General features: G+C 36.6%; 1 protein-coding gene across 1 annotated transcript in view; it reads left to right on the top strand.

The window, feature by feature from the left end:
• The window catches only part of LOC132935942 (transcription factor collier-like), a 96,116-nt gene that overhangs the window by 68,252 nt on the left and 6,930 nt on the right, over positions 1 to 20,934 (top strand). The window contains 4 exon segments of the mRNA XM_061002592.1: positions 9,362 to 9,443; positions 16,425 to 16,542; positions 20,388 to 20,542; positions 20,668 to 20,794. Of these exon segments, the coding sequence (XP_060858575.1) occupies positions 9,362 to 9,443; positions 16,425 to 16,542; positions 20,388 to 20,542; positions 20,668 to 20,794 (482 nt within the window).

The raw sequence follows: 20,934 nt of genomic DNA, 5'->3' as shown, positions 1-20,934 counted from the left end.
GGCCGGATATTTGAATCGGACACTGTTTGTTTATCGTCCGCGGGTCTTCCGCGCAATTAAATCCGACCGGAATCGTTTCGTCGTCACCCCGCGAACGGCGGCGGTCACTGCGAGACTAGACTGCAGTATCGAGTGCGGGTCGCGCGTGTGTGTATACGATTTTACGCACGTCTTTGCCGGTGATAATAAACAAAAAAAACACTATCGATAGGTAGGTACCGCCGGTGAACGATAACAATAATAATCGTTGTTCATTCGAAAACCACCTCGCGAAATCCAATTATTGTTATCCGCAATGACGGGTCAGTGTATAATAATATAATATAGTTGAACCTTCGTGAAATACGACACTTCGCGTTAATATTTTAACAGCAGTTCTCACGTCAACCCGACGGTTGACTTTGCCGTCTTGTACTAATAATTAATACCGTACAGTTACAATATAGGTTTACATTATATAGTAACAACTTCGATGTATGAGATGATCTATTTATTCGCGTCCATTATTAATGGGTTTTTGTTTTTATTGATAAACTAATATTATTAACAGTTATAGCACATTTATTTCAATGCGCAAACTCTACCGTTTTAAGTCTTAACGTTTTCCAAGTGAAAGTTTCTAATTATAGTATACCTATTACCTATACTACGGGACTCTGTACGTTTTTGTTTAATCGTGAATTTCGCCAATATTTCTATTTTCGATGAATCCAACCGGAAAACATTATAACGGAGGTCAATTTAAATAAAATATACGTTTAATAATATTTTCTTTGATACTCTCGCCCCTAAAGCTTATGAACCCTTTGCATAAACAGCGCGCGACCTATAAACTGTAAATAAATAATCACGATTATAAACTCGTGTAAATTGACTTATAGTGTGTAATGTGTATGCATAACAACGCACAGCTGGTTGTCCTTGATTTTTTTACACCATAAAAGTGTGTACACCTACACCAACGATCATGTTGCATTTTGATTGGCTCGTACCCGGCACTTTGCTGTATAGTTACAGTCGGCCTTTGAAGTTACCTTCAACAGTTAAATCTATATTCTCAATCTATTATAGCACCGCATTTGGCACATATATTTATGAGCACCATGACCAGTACATCTGAGTGAATGAACATTTTGAGTCTTATCGATCTGGAACCGAGGTAAGACGAAAAACAACAAACGACTGCAGTTATTCAATTTCTACAGTCCACCGCGGCGTTGGATCGTAAGCGAATAATTAACCGAAATTTAACGCGTTATATATAGATAGCTGCAAGTATCGGGATAATCGAGTACAAGTAGTACAACTTTATCGTCGTTTCACTGTACATATATGCTAAGACACTTATATAAAGTCCAAGTGTAACTACATACATATATATATATATATATATATATAATACGAAAAGTTTTAAGTGAACGCAACGATAGCACGTGCTGTACAAACTATCTCGTCTATGGTGTTAAAATTTATGGGGGGGAGGGGAGGATGATTAAGAAGAACGCTATTTTGACCGTACCGAGAATCGGTTGCCCCCGCGTGATTCGTGTCGGACGGACGGTCGTCGTCGCAGCGGTATATATAGACTCGCGGTTCGTATATTATGGTATATATGGTATATATTCAGTGGGCACACGACGTGACGCGGGGCAAACATCACACACGCACCGCGGGAAAAGGAGGGCGCGGAAAATCCCGTGCTCGGACTGCGGGCGGCGGGCGGCGCAGCGGATGGGACGGGAGGGTGGCGAGTCGGAAAAGCCATTGCCACCAACAAACCCTCCCTTCCCCCCCCCCCCCCTATCGACGCCCCGATTTTTCCTCTCGACAATGTATATATACTCGTTGAACGTGTATAATGCACGTATATATACACTGCAATATATATACACACTGTCAAATCCACCGACCCCACCGGCCGGCGGCGCGGGTACCCTTCTTCGCCGCGATCCACCCCCGCTGGCCCGCGAACCGCTCCGCGCCAACGCACTTTTGCCCCGTGCCTCGAAAATGGAAGGCGACTCGCGATAGTCCCCTAAAACGCTACCGCGTTGCCACGGAAACGACGCCGCCGACGATTGCGACTGCCACTGCGATTGTGACCGCGACTGCGGCGGCGGCGACGACGACGACGACGACGACGACGACGACGACGACGACGGCGGCGGCGGCGGTGAAAACGGTGGCGTGCCCTTCGGTATCCGCTGTATTATATAGCAGCTATATAACATGTGTATCTAAGCGTATTTTCCATTTTAGCCGACATTATAGTGCACACGATACGGACCAGATAATAATATAATATAATATATTGTTATTTTACTCCCAGCGTGTGTTTATCGCATAATACTGCATTACTGCAACAAAGATAACATATTAGCCGTACGATTCACGACGTTTGTTCCGCAAATGTATAACAATATCAAATAATAATAATATGGTCGCGAATTTTTAGATCCAAAAAATCCTATGGTTTCTGTTTATTTTTTATTGTTCTCATAATAATATGTTATATATATATATAATATTATAATATTGTATATTTATATATTTATTAAGTTTAACGTCAAACAACGGCAATCGTAAAAATAAACATAAAATATTTCTTAGTGTGAACAGCATGAAGCACTTTAATGAAAAGCAGACAAAGGACTAAGCTGTTTATGGTTAAGGCACAATATTATTAGCAGTGCGAAGTATCCCATGGGAGTGAATGATTTTTGGGCCGAAAAGCTTACGGGCACGCCGCCGCTAAAGTCGGAGGCAACAAACACAACGCGGATTTTTTTTATTTTTCATGAACAGATAAATAAATTAAACGTTCAAATCGAATGACAGATATTATATTATATACATTTATAAATTTTTGTGGAGTATAATACAGCGGTCCGCCAGCTGAAGTTGATGATTAATACTATCATTGTTATTATTATTATTATTCAAATGTGAAATGGATTATAATGGATTTAAACGGTATTAAAATGGTTTTAAACGGTACTCGCTACGGCTGAGGCCGCGCATATATTTATCATCGCGCTTCACACGTCATCATTAGTCGTCGTCACTCGTCAGACCGATTACGGTATATTTGCGGTCAAGCATATGCAAATACGCTGCATGTATATAAAATAACGATTAACGGCCGTTAATCAAACACAGCGACGTGGTGGAAGTCAAAGACTAGCCATTTCGAAAGAAAATAAATGTTTTACCAACAAGTCCTAAAACGCGAGTTCTCTATAATAAATATTCTACCTCTATATAATATACTGATGAAAGAACGTGTCGAAGTGCACTGGAACCTCGCGACTTTTATTGGACACAGTTCACGAAAATGTTTACATGATTTCCCGTCGTGTATAACAGTATTGGACAGCATTTTTAACGTGTGCCCAGAACTGTTTCAAAACCGTTGGCTCCCATAACATATTTGACAATGCGTCCAAAGTGGTCCAACTTATAATATGCATCTATTCTTTATAATTAAACGATAAAAATGTTGAAAAAACAATATATTATATACTATATTATAATATAATAGCGATTTTTAGCATATGTAAGTAGAGGCTGCAATATCGTCTTTCGTGCGCGATATTTACGCGGAAAACTCAAGCGGCATCAGTGTACATGTGCAGGTATAATATATAATATTATAATATCCGGTATTTCCGTGGCGTAGTATTTGCCTTATATCATGACGACGGAATGTAAAGGTTCGACGGGAATCCCTCCTCCCCACCACCAACACCACCACCGTCGTCGTCTGTCACCGCCAAAACTTTGGCGTGCCCTCCGCTTCCTCCTCTAATAATATAATTATATTATAATATATATATATATATAAGGTATATACGCAATAAACCTCATCCGCCGCGAGAACTCGCGCGTAAATATTATAGTTACGCACTCGCTTGGCACGCGGAAGAACGGCATAATGTTATTATTCCGTATATTATAATAATATAACAATACAATATACATAACGTGCTCATATAATATAATACGTATATGCGCCCTAGACGAGCGGTGCGGTCGGTGAAGTTTTCAACACCACGCCGGATGAGAGTGTGGTGCACCACCGCTGCACCGCCACCGCCGTCATTCTACACATCATATTACACTACACTCGCACACTCCGAAGAGTGTTGTTCTTGGAGCTGCAGCACAAGTTTGTTGCGCGCAAACTTGGTCGAACCGTGGAGGTGGTGAACGAAATTAAACGCAAAGACTTACGCCGCCGCGATATTCATATAATATCATATTGTACATTATTATTATGATGTGTGCATATGTGTAAGCGAACGGACGGTGCAGTGGGAGGGGAATGCGCCGCCGAACTCTGAGTTTATGTGTAGGTACGTGCGGTAGGTGTGTATGCATATATATATATGAGCGTATACCACGATTTTGGCGAAATGAAATATTACAATATTACTATTACCATACGCCACGCCGTGTAATTTACAGAAAACATTCCGGCTCCGTCGTTTTTTCTAATTGCATCAAAACCATATATTATGTATTAAAATATTATACCATATCTGCATGAGCGCGTGCAGGTACCTATATAAATATACAATATTAGTATACACATCGTAGCTATACAGACAGCAACTTACTTGCAATATACTTTCAGACAGAGTATACAGTACCTACCTATATTATACGGTTAACCGCAGCTGCAACTCCGCCGTAGTCGTAGTCGTCGTCGTCGTCCGTAACTTATTTGTCGGATTACGAAGAACTTTAAAATTTTACGATATACATAAAAGACGCTGCGAGACATCATTTTTGTGCTTAATAAAATATAGAACGGAAAGCGACCGAGAAGAAAAACAAATTTACACGGTACACACGCCACCGACGCGCGCTGCGTTATAAATGTTTTGAATCTCGGGAGCCGCGAATTGAAATTCGCGGGAATTTTCCGCGATCGACGACGATTCGAGGCCGTTGGGAAAACGTTCATGTACAGATATATAATATTATATAAAACGCGGTACGTTTTCCGTTGTCTTCCGGTCGCAGCTGGCACGCGGGCAGAGAGGGAGACGCTTTTTCGATCCGGATTACACCGCGGCGCCTCGCAATAGTCGTCACGTATCATATAGAAACATTACGGGTCGTCGAGAAACGGTCGCACATTTATTTTACCGCCGCCAACGATCTATTTAATTACGGCGAAAAAACCTTTAGCGAGATTGTATACCGCGGTCCAAACGGCCGACGGCCGGTGCACGCGGGAGAGACTTTTATTGCACGGCGTCGTTGCTGTGTACATGCACGCGTATATACATACAAAGGGGTAAGAACTCGGTTGTGCAGGTAAACGTGTACGAGAGAAACGGAGAGAGAGAGAGAGAGAGAGAGAGAGAGAGAGAGAGATAGAGTGATGGAGTGAGAAAGATACGTAAGAAACTGTCGAGAGGGGGGAGGGGCGAGACGGCGCGGGGAGTGAATGAACGTCCGCGGTAACAGCAGTATATACCTATACCTATAAATACAATGGAAGAGAGAAACCTTAAGGATCGAAGATAAACTGTTGCGGGGTAACGAGAACGACTGTCGCTGAACTATCCCCGGGGAGGAATCGCCGACGGTGTGTAGTCATCGACTTCTCGGGCTAATGCAGAAACATTAGGTATACGCGGTATACCGCTCCCGACTATCTCTCCATCCCGCTCCAGTGCCGAGGCGATATACGCAAGTCCGTGTGAGTGTGTGTGCTTTTCACGGGCAGATAAATGCAATTATTTCACTCTTCTCCCCACTCGCACGTCAGTCGTACCCCTTTCTATATACCGTGTCCCCTATTCTCTTTAACTTCACCACTGTGCAGTGTGTGCATGCGCACTATAGGTGCATATATTATTACATTATATTGGTAGGTACTATAATATTATAATATATATTATTAACTAAACATGAATTGATATGAATTACCTGAAAAACGTTTAACTTTTGTGTAGGATGCGATAATCGCGTGGTAAACCGAATAGATTTTTAACACTCTGAATAATATATTATGGAGCCCGAGTAACCTATATATTATAATATTATACCGTGGTTATTGACGTTATTTTTCTTCTTTCTTTCTCGTCTCGTGTTGCGTAGGTAATATAATTCCAATGGCAGGATACGTCGTCGTCGCACGAAAAGAGTATAGTTCACCCAAAAGTCGATGGTACACGAAATCGTTATGCGGACGAGCAACAATGTGCAGTGGACAGTGTAAGGGGGGGGGGAAAGATCGTATTCCGTATATACGGAACTCACGTGTCTCGCGGGACCAATATAATATTGTCGACCCGGCGGAATCCTTTTAATCGATTCGGCCGCACGTTTCACTTTCACACGTCGTCGAAACATTGCTATAGCACCGTCCGCGTTGGTGAAAGTGGAGGACGGGGGAGTCTTGGCCCCCAGTAGAAATTCGTATACCCCCACCTCCCCCATCAACTGAATTCATACCAAAGCCTCGTTAAGAAAAAACGTTGTCCTGCGTTCAATGTGTATAGTAATTAATGCATTAATGAATAAATAGGTATATTAGGTCTTATCTATTTTGTATATTATTTTTAAAAATTTGTAACTACTCCGACTACTATTATTCTTATTCATATTTCTCTACAGTTCGTATACGGTAATAACGTTAAACTACGTTTGGAATCGTCTGCATACATAATATTATTATAATATCAATAATAGTAATACAGCCCGTTTGGCCAGTGCCCACTTCAAAAGTTCAAACACGCAACGACGACGAGGACGACGGACGACGTGCTGCAGTGTTCAAACCTACCGGGTTATTTCCTCCGTACGTCGTATAAACTATAAACATATAGTCGAATACTATTATTATTATCATCATCGTCATCATCATTATTATTAAAGATCAATATCAGTTGGAAATCGATTTATCCGGCACACGGCCTCGTGCACGCGCTCTGTGTGTACTGATCTCGGGACCGATTGTCGGCTATAAAACACATCACGACACATACGCCGCCGGTCGAAACGTTAATCCCTCGTCGGGCCCACCGCACATATTATACATATATAATATAGCTTGGAAAAACATTTTCAAACGCCACTATCACACAATACTGATCGCGCACCGCCGTTTCTGGTTTGTTTGCTCAAAAGCTATATAATACATAGTAATATAGCATTAAGTTCGTTATCGTCACGACTGTATCTCAGAGGTAACGAGAAAAATGATAGCAGCGACAACAGAGTGATAAAAAAAAAAACTGCATCGAGCTTCCGGAAATTCATAATATTATTAAATACTATATAGCTGTAAAAAAACACGACTTAATCACACTGGACAAAAATGAACAAACATTAAATATGGTGATATATACGGTATGTGGTGTATCTCGGTATTGGTGTACCTAAACGTCTGTTCACAGGCAAATCGGCGTCGGCTTTGTGAGCCAGTACCACCGACATCGGTAATCCTCCGTGGCGGAATCGATATAGCAATTATTACAGCACTTGGTATATTTTCGAACGTGCTTAAATCTTCTATCTACACTCCCCTGGTACCTCTAAGAACAATCTTCTGCAGACATTTTAGTCAAAATATTTTTGAGTACATACTATTGTTATATGGGCTACTTATATAGTTATATTATATAAAAGTCTATTTTATTTACTTAACCAATGGTGGCCTTATATTATGTAAACAAATACATCGTATTCAATTTTCGTTAACCGAAACAAAATTCACGTATGAGCCAACATTTAGTGGTCAAATCTCGCGATTTACTAATAGTGAAATAATTTTTAGAATCGGTTTGGCAGTTTGCATAATATATTAGCACCTACATATTTATTAACAGGGGAGTAGATTTAATGGTATTTCAAAATTTCGAATAATTTTTTGTGCTTTGTCAGTTGCAGCGTTGTTGCACACGCGCTTGTTTTATATTGTTTTTTTTCCCAAATCCCGTCAATGCACGAAAACGATCGTCTCATGACGTTTTTGTGCATACGGCCAAGTTTTTATTAGCGAACATCGACTCCGCGCGCATATAGTAATAATATAACATGATAATATATTATTATATAGGTAGAGGTAGTCGTCGAAAAAACGAAACGAAACATTACAAACCACGATATCGCGGTGGCGGCGTGGTGCGTCGGACAGACCGGAAAACTCCTCGGGGAATCGCTCCGGCGGAGACGGTTCGTCGTTTACGTCGGTATTTTGCGACGCCGCTGCCGCTGCCGGCGGGTTCGGAGGGCTGTGCCAAAGATTATATATATATTTTATCAGGCTAACCTAACCCCGTGTGCGTGATAGTCGACCATATTATAATAAAACAGTAGCCGGGTCGGTGCCGCGATGACGGTGATGCCAAGTGGCAGGCGGGTGGGCGAGAGAGGGGAGACCGATTGGCAATGTGCATCAATCATTATGCGCAGACTATATTATAACATTATAATACTATAACCAATATATATATATATATAATATATAATATTATTATTGTAACTTTATTACGCAGTATATACGTTCATTACCCCGACAGCAAATTGAATAATGCAATTTTCCGTCCGGGGCCGCCCCCCTCCCTCCCGAGGGCTCTTGTCCGTAATTCTTTCCGCGATTCGGTCGATCGGTGCGGAGTTACGTTTTTATTATGATAATAATATTATGTACACGTCGTAGTGTCCTAATACGCCGATCTTGGCGTGGAAATCGGTGAAAATATTATTAAGGTACACACACTGTATAATAGAATTGTGAACGATTCGGAAAAACCGTAAAATAATAATCGGGTTATACGCCGTGTGCACCGTCGGTGTTTATTAAACGTCAAAATGTTATTACAGGTATACACGAAATACGCGCACTCGTCATAGTAATATCACAACGCGAAGCTCAATACTATTACCTCGGTATATAATCATATATATATATATATATAGTCGGTACCATAAATAAACTATATTTTGCGACGGAATTCACGACGGATAAGTGTGTACACTTAACGTCGTTTCGCCGCTATATACTTATAACCATCGCAAACTCGACGGTTTTACTTCACTGTAAATATAATAATAATATGTACCGTAGATAAATAGGAGAACGTTAATAATAATTGTTAATACAGTAGTGACCTTAAGACGAACGCCTGCAGTTACGACTCGAAAATGTATCGAAAAATATTGTTTTTGGGGTCTTGTGTTTACCGCGGTCCACGATAACGCGCACAATAATGTTACATTTTGTTTGGGTTCCTACCCATAACGACAATAATATTATATACTGACATTTGTTTTTGTTTACAAGTTATAACTTTAGACTAATCGTCGACTAATTCGAAATGACACGTTTTTTGTTTTATAGATTTTTCTTGAAGTTTTTCTTGAAATGCAATCAAAATTGTTTGAAAAATGCTGGCAATCCCAGGGACATGCGAAGGTTTCAAGTAAGTAGTTACCTTTGTTTTTATATTATGTTTAGACTTTAGAGTGGGTATGATAATATACACTATATTATTGTGTTAAACAATATTAGAAGTAAAAGTGTGTGAGTGTGTGTGCATATAAACCGAAACAAGGTCTTTCGTTTACCCGGTTTGAAAAAAAAAACCGAGGGGGTATTTTTTCATTCAAGTCATTAACGTAAAAGGGTTTTCCAGTATTATAATATGTATATGTGCGCACAAACATAAAATGATATACACCGGTGGTGGGTTTGTCGTGCGTGTCCTATACGCTTCGTTCAAACACGAAATGTAATTTTAATAACATTATGTACTCCGATTATTGTGGGTTAACATCGTAAACAAGAAAAATTAAACGATCTTCGCTGACGTTTTCAGTACGCCATAAATATATTTCTGTATATAATATAATAATATAATAATATATAAGTCATTATTTTGCAAACCAAGGAACGTATTAATTACTATATAGCTAATATTCAACAACTCACAATCATTATTCACAAAATAATAATGAAAAGGTGTGTAGTATAATGCGCGCGGAGCCAGAGAATAGTCATCACAGGTAAAAGGCATTTGTTTAATTAATGCATGTGAAAAGTTCGTGTTTTTTTTTTTGTTGTTACCTAACACGCTCGTCTCTGTCGATTTTTTTTCGTATAAATATTTTATTGCATTTCACGCTTTAAATAATAATAAAAAAGTTTCTTTCATCTGACGATTGCAAGAATATAAAACGCCATTACGGCTCATAATTGATGCAGACCCGTCCGAAACGGTAAACAGGAAAGTAAAAAATAAAAAACAAATGAAAGGGGGGTAAGAGAGGGATGCTCAGAAGATAGAGGGAGAGAAAGAGAGAGAAAACCTTTCTCGTATTAATTATTTTTTTAAAGCTTTCGGTGTAAAAATTACTCAAAACAGCCGGAATTCATGTCAAGACTATCTGCGGCAGTTTGCGGAGCATGCCACGCGCGCGACTGATAAAAGTTTTAACAACATTAACTCACATAACTGTACAGAAACAAAAATATACAACGGTTTTACATTAAGAAGACGGTAGGAAAAAAATTCAGCATATTATTATTATTGCTTGGAGTAAAACAAAATGATAAAAAACAAAACCGGAAATAAAAACCTTGAGAATTAAAAGAATTAAAAACACAAAAAAACATTTGTTCAACATTCGCCATGCCGACATATAATTATTACCGTCGTCCGGGAGGTATTTTATTAGTCGCGTTTATCACGTTTAACGACGATGGTAACTGTGTTATTATCGTCCCGTGGCCGATATAATACGATAACATTCCAATCGAAAACTGAAAAAAAAACAAAAAACCTCGACATTATTATAATAACTGTTATATATAACACTCTGCCCCACTCGTATCACCGATGTCATAACACAGGGTGCCACAGCTCTTTTTGACGTTTTACGATACCTATAATGTTTTTTCTCGCCGCACGTAACAAGTACACGCATAGGTTATGACGTATGATCATTATATTATGTATATATCGTAAAATAATAATAATAATAATAATAATGCGTACACGATTTAACGAGGTTAAATAAATCGATTCGCGAAAGTCCGCGGCGTGCGCGTGCGTAGGTAATTTGCGACGTGTAAAAATACATTTAGACGAAAATGCCAAAAAAAAAAATAATAACAAAGGAACAACAATAACGGAAAACTTTCGAACATCCCCGCTGCTCATCACCCCCCTCCCCCCTACAGACCACTCCGCCACAAAAACCGAAAGTAAAGAATAATATACGACGTCGGCGTGTGCAGTCTTTGTTGTCGTAGGCATATATATAAATTATATAGTAATAATAATACATAGTGTATTATTACGTGGTGGTACTGCAGTTGTATATAACAATATTAATAATTATTATAATATAGTCGCTTACTTTCGCATAAGTAAGTTGTCACTGTGTACCTCACTGTTGACAAATTCGTTTCATCACGACTTAAGCTGCATGTAGTTAAATTATGCATATTATTATTATTACAGTACCGTTGTAGCCGTTACAGGCGATAAAATAAGGAACATCGTAAACACGATGACGTTAATCCGATTTGAACCGTAAAAACTGTTATTGAAACAACAGCTAATAAACTGTCTTTAACTACAGTCGTGCACATTAATGATATTATAAAATGTATAATAATAATAATGATATGGAAATATAATCGTTAATAATTGCAACAATGATACACATTATAACTCGGTGCTGTTAACATAATATTATTATATAACATAATTATATAAGGGATATCGCAACAAAATTTCGATGAAAAAAAAACTTTGTTCAACTTTCAAAATTATAACCGAAAGCTGCGAAAACGATATTATACCCAAGCATGGGGTTGGGTGTCTACTAAACCCACTCTCGAGGTTTCGTCACTACCTATCAAAAAACCCGAAAATGTGTTTTTATAAAAAAATATATTACAACGACTTAAAAAATTACTGCTGATGCCTTATGATATTTACGCACCATGTTTGAAGGGTGTCCGTTTTTGGCACCGAAAGATGAAAGTATTTAGTTTGATTACATTGACCGGTTAAATATCGTGTTTGACCATTTTCAAAAGTTTCTTTCATACTGCTACGGTGCTACTTCAGGCCTTCTCCTCGTCCACACCATTTGATTTTGTATAAACATTTACATTTTGTAATGACAAGCTTTTAAAAACTTAACACAATTTTCATCGTTAAAAATAATTTTACATAATTCACCTAAATTACTCATTTTGAAGAAATAATAATATAATTTGACCTAACCTAACACTAACAACGTATACTCGCAAATGTTTCAAGCACCGAACATAATTTACTAATTAAGGGTATTAAAACAATACAATAAATTTTTTAGGTGACTCGATGGAATTTATAGATATCATACCCTCGCCTTAATGGAAACGTATGTTTATTCCATAGAAGGAGCGTAGGAATACGTAGGTATAAGTATATGATAGGTATAAGTAACAATAACGAAATACGATAATAATAAAAATAATATTATATAGCTAGCAGGTATACGACACGTCTTGTGCATATACAGGCGCGCCCAGCTAGACGTACTTTGCTTGTATATAATATTAAAGTGGCGCGGGCGATCCGCGGAGGCAAAAGTCGAAACGCTCAGAGAATTGACCCGACTTGCGTGCAGGGTACATAATAATATGTATATATATATATAGAGAGAGAGAGCGTATATATATGTACAACACCCCTGCTTCACCCCACCAATCCACCGCCTCGATATCCACCCCGGAAACGGCGGCGAAGGGCACTTGGCGCTATGTTCTTTAGCGATTCAAAACCAACCCCTCACCTCCACCATACCACCGCGCGTGTTCCCATGGGAACGGCCGCCCCGGGGGACATCGGGCGCTGCGGCGTGGGTGCGGCAGTCGTGGCCGGCGGTGCTAAGGGATGCGACGGCGGGGGTTGCGGAAGACGACGACGACTACGACGACGACGACGACGTCAAGGACGCTCGCGAGCTCGCACACGATCGTCGTCGTATACCGCACGGGCGCGGCGGCGGCGGCGGCGTATTCCCCGGAGGCGGAATTCAAAACCCCCGAGAGGTGGAGTCGATTTTACCCTATCGTCGCCACAAAATGGGTGGCGGTGCGCTCGTTTGTGTGTGCGTGTGTGTACACCTTCCCCCTGCAGTCTGCACCCACAGTCGTATAATATGTATATATAATATATAATATATATATATATATATATACATACATGTATAATGTATATATGCCGAAAGTGCACCGCGTCGCCCGCTTGTGTTTGTGCAATGCGTTGCAAAGGCCGGCGGCGTGTGAACAGTATACATATATATATATACGAGTATAAGTATAAGTAAGTAAGTACGTATGTATAATGTATATATAATATAATATGTGTGTGTGTGTGGGCTGCCACCGCGCGGAAAATTCTTATTATTTCGACGAAGCGCGGGCGAAAACTTTCGTCGGCCAATCTAATTTACACCACGCGCGCACTGTATATATATACTCTCCCCCCCCCACACACACACAAACTCACATGCACACACACATATACACAAGCGTAAGCGCGTGCGCTCACCTCTTTAATAATGAAAAACTTTCCGCGAGAAAATCGACGCTCGAGATTTAATAATTGACTACACGACCGACACCGAATGCGCTCGATGTGGCGGCGGCGGTGACGACGACGACGACGTCGGATAATATTCGCATCGGTCGACCTCGATGTATAATTTATACACGACCAGTATAAGATGTTTACAAGCACGGGCTTTTTATAATAATATTTTTATAGTTGCTCCGTCTAATAGTATAATACCTACGTATGTATATTATAATATATTATTAAGCCGACCATAATATAGTTTTGGGGAACTATACCTACAGCGGGGAAATCACTGGTTGCATGATTATAGGGTTTTCAATATTTCTCATTTTACAAAGCGTTTGATTAGATTAAAAAAGGCAGTACATATTCAAAAATATGAATGGATATTTGAAGGATGTTGAATTGGTGATTTTCTGTCACAATAATTATTGTCGTCGTCGTCATCGTCGTCGACAGTCGACACTCACTACACATTATAATTTTTTTCTTTTGTTCACCTTAAAATGTTACACTATAAAAAGTACAAATTAAGAACACTTAATTTTAAGCCTACATACTATGAGCCCTCAAAATACGTGTTGATAACTTATAATCTTTAATTTTCATAATAATATGGAATCGAGTTATATCGAACGAAATAGATAATATTATTATTCCATTATTATATTATTATTATTATTTTAATACTGAAACTATCCACCTACTTTTTTTTAGTTTACCTTCTTAAATTAATGCAAAATGGTACTCACATGGACTTATAGAAATAGACGGGACATTAGGTATGATAACGCGTGCATTGGTGGAGCTTGTTACGAGGATCGGGCGCTATTAAACCTATGTATTGGAACAGTGTCATTTCTCTCAATCTTATGATAAAACTCATGCTATCTCTCTTAATCCGTTTGGCACAACCACGCCTCCCTCGGGACAAATGTTCCGTCGATTTCTATAAGTCTATGGGTACTCACAACACTGTGATGTCAAAACTCGAAGATCTCGTAAGGAATAACAATATTTTACGTACCTATAAAGCTGTCAAAATACGTTCATCATTATAAATTATAATAAATAATCTTATATCAAACAGCTACGAACGACTTTTGGCCTTTTGGGTGAATCATATAATTTTCAACAGTCTGGCATTCGTTGTCACTTATCTGTCTACACATCGTAGATAGCAGTATAATAAGTACCTACCTACTATTCGACTATGGCACAGTAACAATAATAATATTGTGAAATAAGGGAATTTTTTTCAATTTAATATTATTATGTAACTTTGATACCTCGTGTACCGGATAGTGCTGTTCGTTCATATTAGGTGTATTGTGTATATATTACATTAAATATGAATACGATGTATCTACAACAGGCTACAAACTTGAACCTATAATCTATATATACAGAATCGGCAACAGGGCTTTCCTGCTTTCGTGTGTTTCATTTTTATATAAAAAACTCTGCGACTCACCTTGTATAATAATATTATTTTAATAGAGGTAACTATTATAATCGTACGAAATTACTATAGATCCGATTCATAAACCCGTGTCATGCAGCATGTTAACCCTTCCCAGCCATACATTTTAAATAAACGAGTGGAACTTTACTTATCCCTCGTGTAATATCTAAAGTGTGTGCACAGTAACCGCTATAACGCTGTGAATTATTACGTACCATTCTTTATAATATTATATACGTGCCAAACAGTCAAACATTAATCAATATACAATATATATAATAATATGTATATTGTATACAGAGAACTGCACTGATATTATATTAATTCACCTTGTTTGTTTAGTGTTTACCATAATAGCCGATCGTTCATGAGTTATACAATATGATATAATAATAATAATATTATGTACCTTTGCATCAACCAATTCAGCCATAAGTCATAACGTACACGATTGCAAGATACGACGCATAAATGTTTACGTAAATTAACTCGTATTTAGATTGTAAACATATTATTATGTTTTTTTACGCCATTACTCCACTCGAGTACACCCACGACCTACTTAAATGTACTTCTAGTGATCCGCCATGCATGCTCGACCCCGTTTTTCGTTTAATAATGAATTTATTCAAATTCTGATTTTTAAGTACCTATTATGCTAAAGTACCATTATTACAATTATTAGATTTGTATACCTTTTAAAGTGTGTTCTGTGGCGATACATATACATTATACTTATTTTTTTTTTTCATAAGAATCAACCTTTTTTACCGTAAGTTGTTGAGCAAATAATTTATTTGAACATTTTTATGTACTTGAGTTTTGAATCAAAATTCTAATAAGTAGTTTCTATGTTATTAAAATATATACCTATACAATTTACTTACTATGGATAATATACCTTAAAAATACTTAGTATAGGTATTATAAAAAACATAAAATAGACGTAGAGTTAGTCGTAGGAGTGAAGTACAAAGGTAGTAAAATAATAAACAAAAACTCTAAGTATTTTTAATTATACTTTTAACAACTTTTAAGTACCCATATTTGAAAATTCCAAAAATCAGAAAGCCATAAATAAAAATTGGCAAGCAATTGCATGCTTTGTGAATCTCCCGATAGTGTACCAATAATATTATACCATCTATATAGTGTAAACATATGACACACACATTCACACGCGTTGACGAGAGTAAAGAGAGTTCAGTACATAATATAGCTTAACATTTTAATTTTTATAAATTATAATCCATGTTGCAATGTTATACGTGATAATATTTTGAAGTTGTCTGTTGATAACAATAACACAGCAGTTATATTGTGTGAAACCGAGTAAAATGTTTAATTTTAATTTTCAGGTGGTCATTTCGACACAAGTTACGGTTGAAGGTCCCTTGTTGGCCGTATCGGATAACATGTTCGTACACAACAATTCAAAACACGGACGCCGAGCAAAACGTTTAGACCCAAATGACGGTAAGAAAAAAACACTGTACATAATATTTTATTTTATTTTCGCCTAGAATCAGATATTAATGATATTATATTGTGTTATAACCTTAGTATCATAACCTATCTAATTTAACATTGCTTTGAATAATTTAATTATTAGAGTGTGTGTGTGTGTGTGTGTGTGTACAGGGTACGGATATGGACGTATTATAAAACTTTATCATGCATTAAAAACAATTTAATTATAGCGGAATATTTCGTAAGGGCAATTTCCACCGATTCTAATATCAGTGTTTCGGTAAAGGTCACTTTATATAATACTATAAATACCATAGTACCATCATGAATTTCCCCGCTGTGGACGACAATGCATCATAATAATAATATTAAGGGATGTACGGATATTATTGTCATGAACGTATATATTTTTCCACAGTTTTTATCGTTCAGCATAACATTGCATATTGAGCGCAGACAATTTTACAGCTTTATAATACCAACACGACCTAATATTATTTAATAAAATTGACTCGGAAAACGTAAAAAAAAAAATTCACACAATATGCACATTGCACAAATAACGTCGATAATAATATTATAATATCGCTGGGTATCCAGTGATTGTTAAAAGCCGAGCAAAACGCCAGAGCAATACTAAACAGATATTCGCGAGTTTTGACGTTTTGTTTTGTTTTTTTTTCCCTCTTAAAGTAAGAGGACGAAAAAAATAAAATAAAACTGGAAGGAAAATAAAATAAAGGGAAAAATACACGTGGAAGTTGTTTGTGTATGCCGGGCGACATTCTACGGAGTTTTGCGATCTAAAACTTTTTTCTTGTCCCGAATTGGTACCGCCTGATTCGGTCCACTGCATAAAACCCATTTTATACAGCGTCGCAATTGAACCGCTCCCGGCAAAAGAAATCTCTCGGTCCCGACAGCTAAGCGTAACTTCAATTCACTCCATAATAATATATACCAGAGATAAAAGATACAACGAAAAAAGTAGAGAAAAAAATATTACGATGTCGATGGATACAGCGAATAATAAAATATAATATACTATAAAAAAAGATACAATACAGTTTATATAATATATATTTGTATTATATAATATATTAAGATATGCATTTATACGGTTTGTCCCGTCTGAGGACGTTTTTGTATTTTTACATCCTATGGATTGTTATTCGATTATTTTTATTCTTTGTTTCCCCGCGATAGTCATGGGGTTGTCGAGTAAAATTACGGCCATTAGCGTTGTTTTTTCTCACCACATTCGATCGATTATTTCACTTGACACGAGGCTGTAGTACATTCGGTTTAAAAATCGGATAAAATCACGAGTAGTGTTGTACGGGAGAGTCTTAATGCCCGTGGTAGTGGTTGATTTAAGAATCACATCTGTAATAAAGTCCACTTGGGGGAATCGATGTGAATTAAATGGCAAACAATTAAAAAAAAAAACTGTCCAACCGGACATCAGTCATTGTATGTCGAATGAGGAATTACAAGTAGGTAATGAGCGTAATAATATAATATGTGGATACAATGACACATATTATATATAATATAATATTTTATTTTCAATCCTGCAAACGTAATTTGCAATGTACCTAATATATTTAATTTATTTTTACTTATTATTATAATATTATGCGCATGTATAAATATGTTTATTATTATCTAGGCAGTCTTGTTAAGTATTCGAATACTTGTATTTAAATACTTTTTTTGTATTTCAAATACTTTCCAAATACTTTTTATTTGTATTTTTATTCTAGAATACTAAATCCTTTTTTTCATTCACGTGGTCTACTCCAAATTCCAATTACTAATAATTCGGAATATACTATTTTAAATGTTGATTTAAAAATATTATTTTTAATAGGTTCTAACCTTTGATAATTTATAAATAAGGTTTCGCAAAAATACAAGCAGGTAACATAATGACTGAACCAGGGACTGGAACCTTTAGGATTTTTCCGGTTCTGGTTCCGGTTTGGTTCTTATAAAAAATATATAATAGGTTCCGGTTCCGATTCCGGTTCTTAAAATTACAAAATATGGGTTCCGGTTCTTACCGGTTCTTAAAAATGAATTTTTTCAAAAATTACCTATTGCTTATTAGGTAGATTTTTTACTCATTAAGTCATAAGTTGGCCCAGCCTTATAAAAGATACTTTTAAAATTTTATTTAAATACAAATACATCCATTCAAAAAGTATTTAAAATACATTCCAAATACTTTTTTAATTTTACTCAATTTATTTCAGTTTGAAAAATTAATTTTATAATTGCTAATTTAAAATAGTGTAATCTTAGTTTGTTACATTCATCCAGATATTATTAGAACTTTTTGAACCTCCTTCTTAAATTTATACTGGAAAATGAAAACTTATAAAACTGGCTACATAATAATTTTGAAATCATTTATTATTAGGTGGGCAATTAAAGAATTAAACAGTTATTAATAAAATCAGAAATTAATTTAATAATTTTACTAGGTAAGAAATTATTAATTTAAGAAGTGTATTCAATTTTCAAAAATTATTTTAATTGATTAACAAGTGTACTGGGTTTAGGTCTTAGAAGTTGCTAATAACTAATAAGCAAAACATAAGATTACAGTATGACCATAAGATTAATAAGTCGTAAATTACTCGTATGTTTCAATGTGTGAGTGTGTGACTGTGTTTGAGACTGTGAGACAGAGTTATAAAAAACTATATAAATATTATTTCTCGTAATAGTCGTAGGTATTTGGTAAAGATTTTAGAAAAACACATCATTGCTGTCGACCATTCTCGGTACATTACCAATGAAAAATGCAATCCATGTATGTAAATTAATCAGTCTCGGTCGTACCTATAATACGGTTATTTCAAGTTAAAATTTTAAAATACCACATCTTACTATGTACAAAACAAAAATAATTATTTTATTACAACAAAATCCAATTTAAATAAAATGTTCAGTTATTTGAAATACAGGACTTTTTCTTAGAACCAATAAGAACCTAAAAGAACCGGAAAACTTATTTTATATTAAATTGGGGTTCTGGTTCTAATTCCGGTTCTAATCATTGTAAAATATGGATTCCGGTTCCGTTTTCGGTTCTTAGATTTTCTCTAAGAACCGGTTTCAGAACCGGTTATTTTGGTTCCGGTTCCAGTACCTGGACTGAACACTGAAACCCCTGTTGGCTCCTCACTCCCATATTATACCATAGCATACAAGACACTGACCACCACTGATTGGATTGGCATTTATCTTGAATCTTTGAATAGTCTTTCTTCTTATTTAATGGGTGGTACTGTGGTAGTAGCTTATAGTTTGTATATAAGATATTGGTATTAATGTTATTGAACTTTTTTTTTTCATATTTATTTTAAATTATACAATCTGTATTAAATTTTTTTTAAATAATCACAATAGATGGAGAGGGCTTGGTTTGTTGATTAAATAAACTATTCAATAATAGTACTTCTTAGCGTGGGTAGTAGTGGTTTTAGTCGACTAGTCGTTGATCTGATTGAATTATTAATTATTAATTATTCATTTATTGATTTAAAAATAAAGTATTTTTGTAAGTATTTTGAATACTTTTAAAAGGTATTTGTATTTATATTTAAATACTTTTAAAAGAAAGTATTTGATACGTATTCTGAATACATTTGAAAAGTATTCTTAACAAGACTGTATCTAGGCGAAATAAAAATCTCGTTTTACGCGTTAACGATACTTAGTATATTGTAAATATAGTATATAGTAAATATAGTATATAGTATAATATATTATAGTTTTGTATATACAGCGTTCAAAGTTAAATTTTGTGTTCATCCTTTTTTTTTTTTTGTATCTCTTAGGCATGTTTTCTCCTCTGCCCGTGGCGACACCATGTATAAAACACATTACACCGAGCGAAGGATGGACCCACGGCGGAGCTTCGGTCACTATATTGGGTGATAATTTTTTCGACGGGTTGCAAGTGGTTTTCGGTAGCAATCTAGTTTGGAGCGAAGTAATTATAAACAGAAAACTCGATACACACCCACATTTAATATATATATATATATATATTATATTGTCGTGTGTTCGCGTATTCCGAGCACGTAGATTTAATACGATTACTGTGTTTCCCTGCAGCTATTGACTCCACACGCCATACAAGTGCAAACACCGCCCAGGCCCATACCTGGCATCGTGGAGGTAACGTTGTCGTATAAATCCAAACAGTTTTGCAAAGGATCGCCCGGCAGATTCGCGTACATATGTAAGTGTAAATATTTTTGTAAATTTATGACGGTAATTCGCGTATTTCGAAGAAAAAAATGTTTTGAAATATCGCTGCTGCTATTTCTGGTTATAATTTATAATATAACCAATTCGGTCGTAGTAATTTATACCGTTAAT

Source organism: Metopolophium dirhodum, chromosome 1 (assembly GCF_019925205.1).
Source record: "Metopolophium dirhodum isolate CAU chromosome 1, ASM1992520v1, whole genome shotgun sequence".
Lineage (NCBI taxonomy): Eukaryota > Metazoa > Arthropoda > Insecta > Hemiptera > Aphididae > Metopolophium > Metopolophium dirhodum.
The sequence above is the reverse complement of the archived record's forward strand: the minus strand, read 5'-3'. Positions and strand labels throughout refer to the sequence as shown.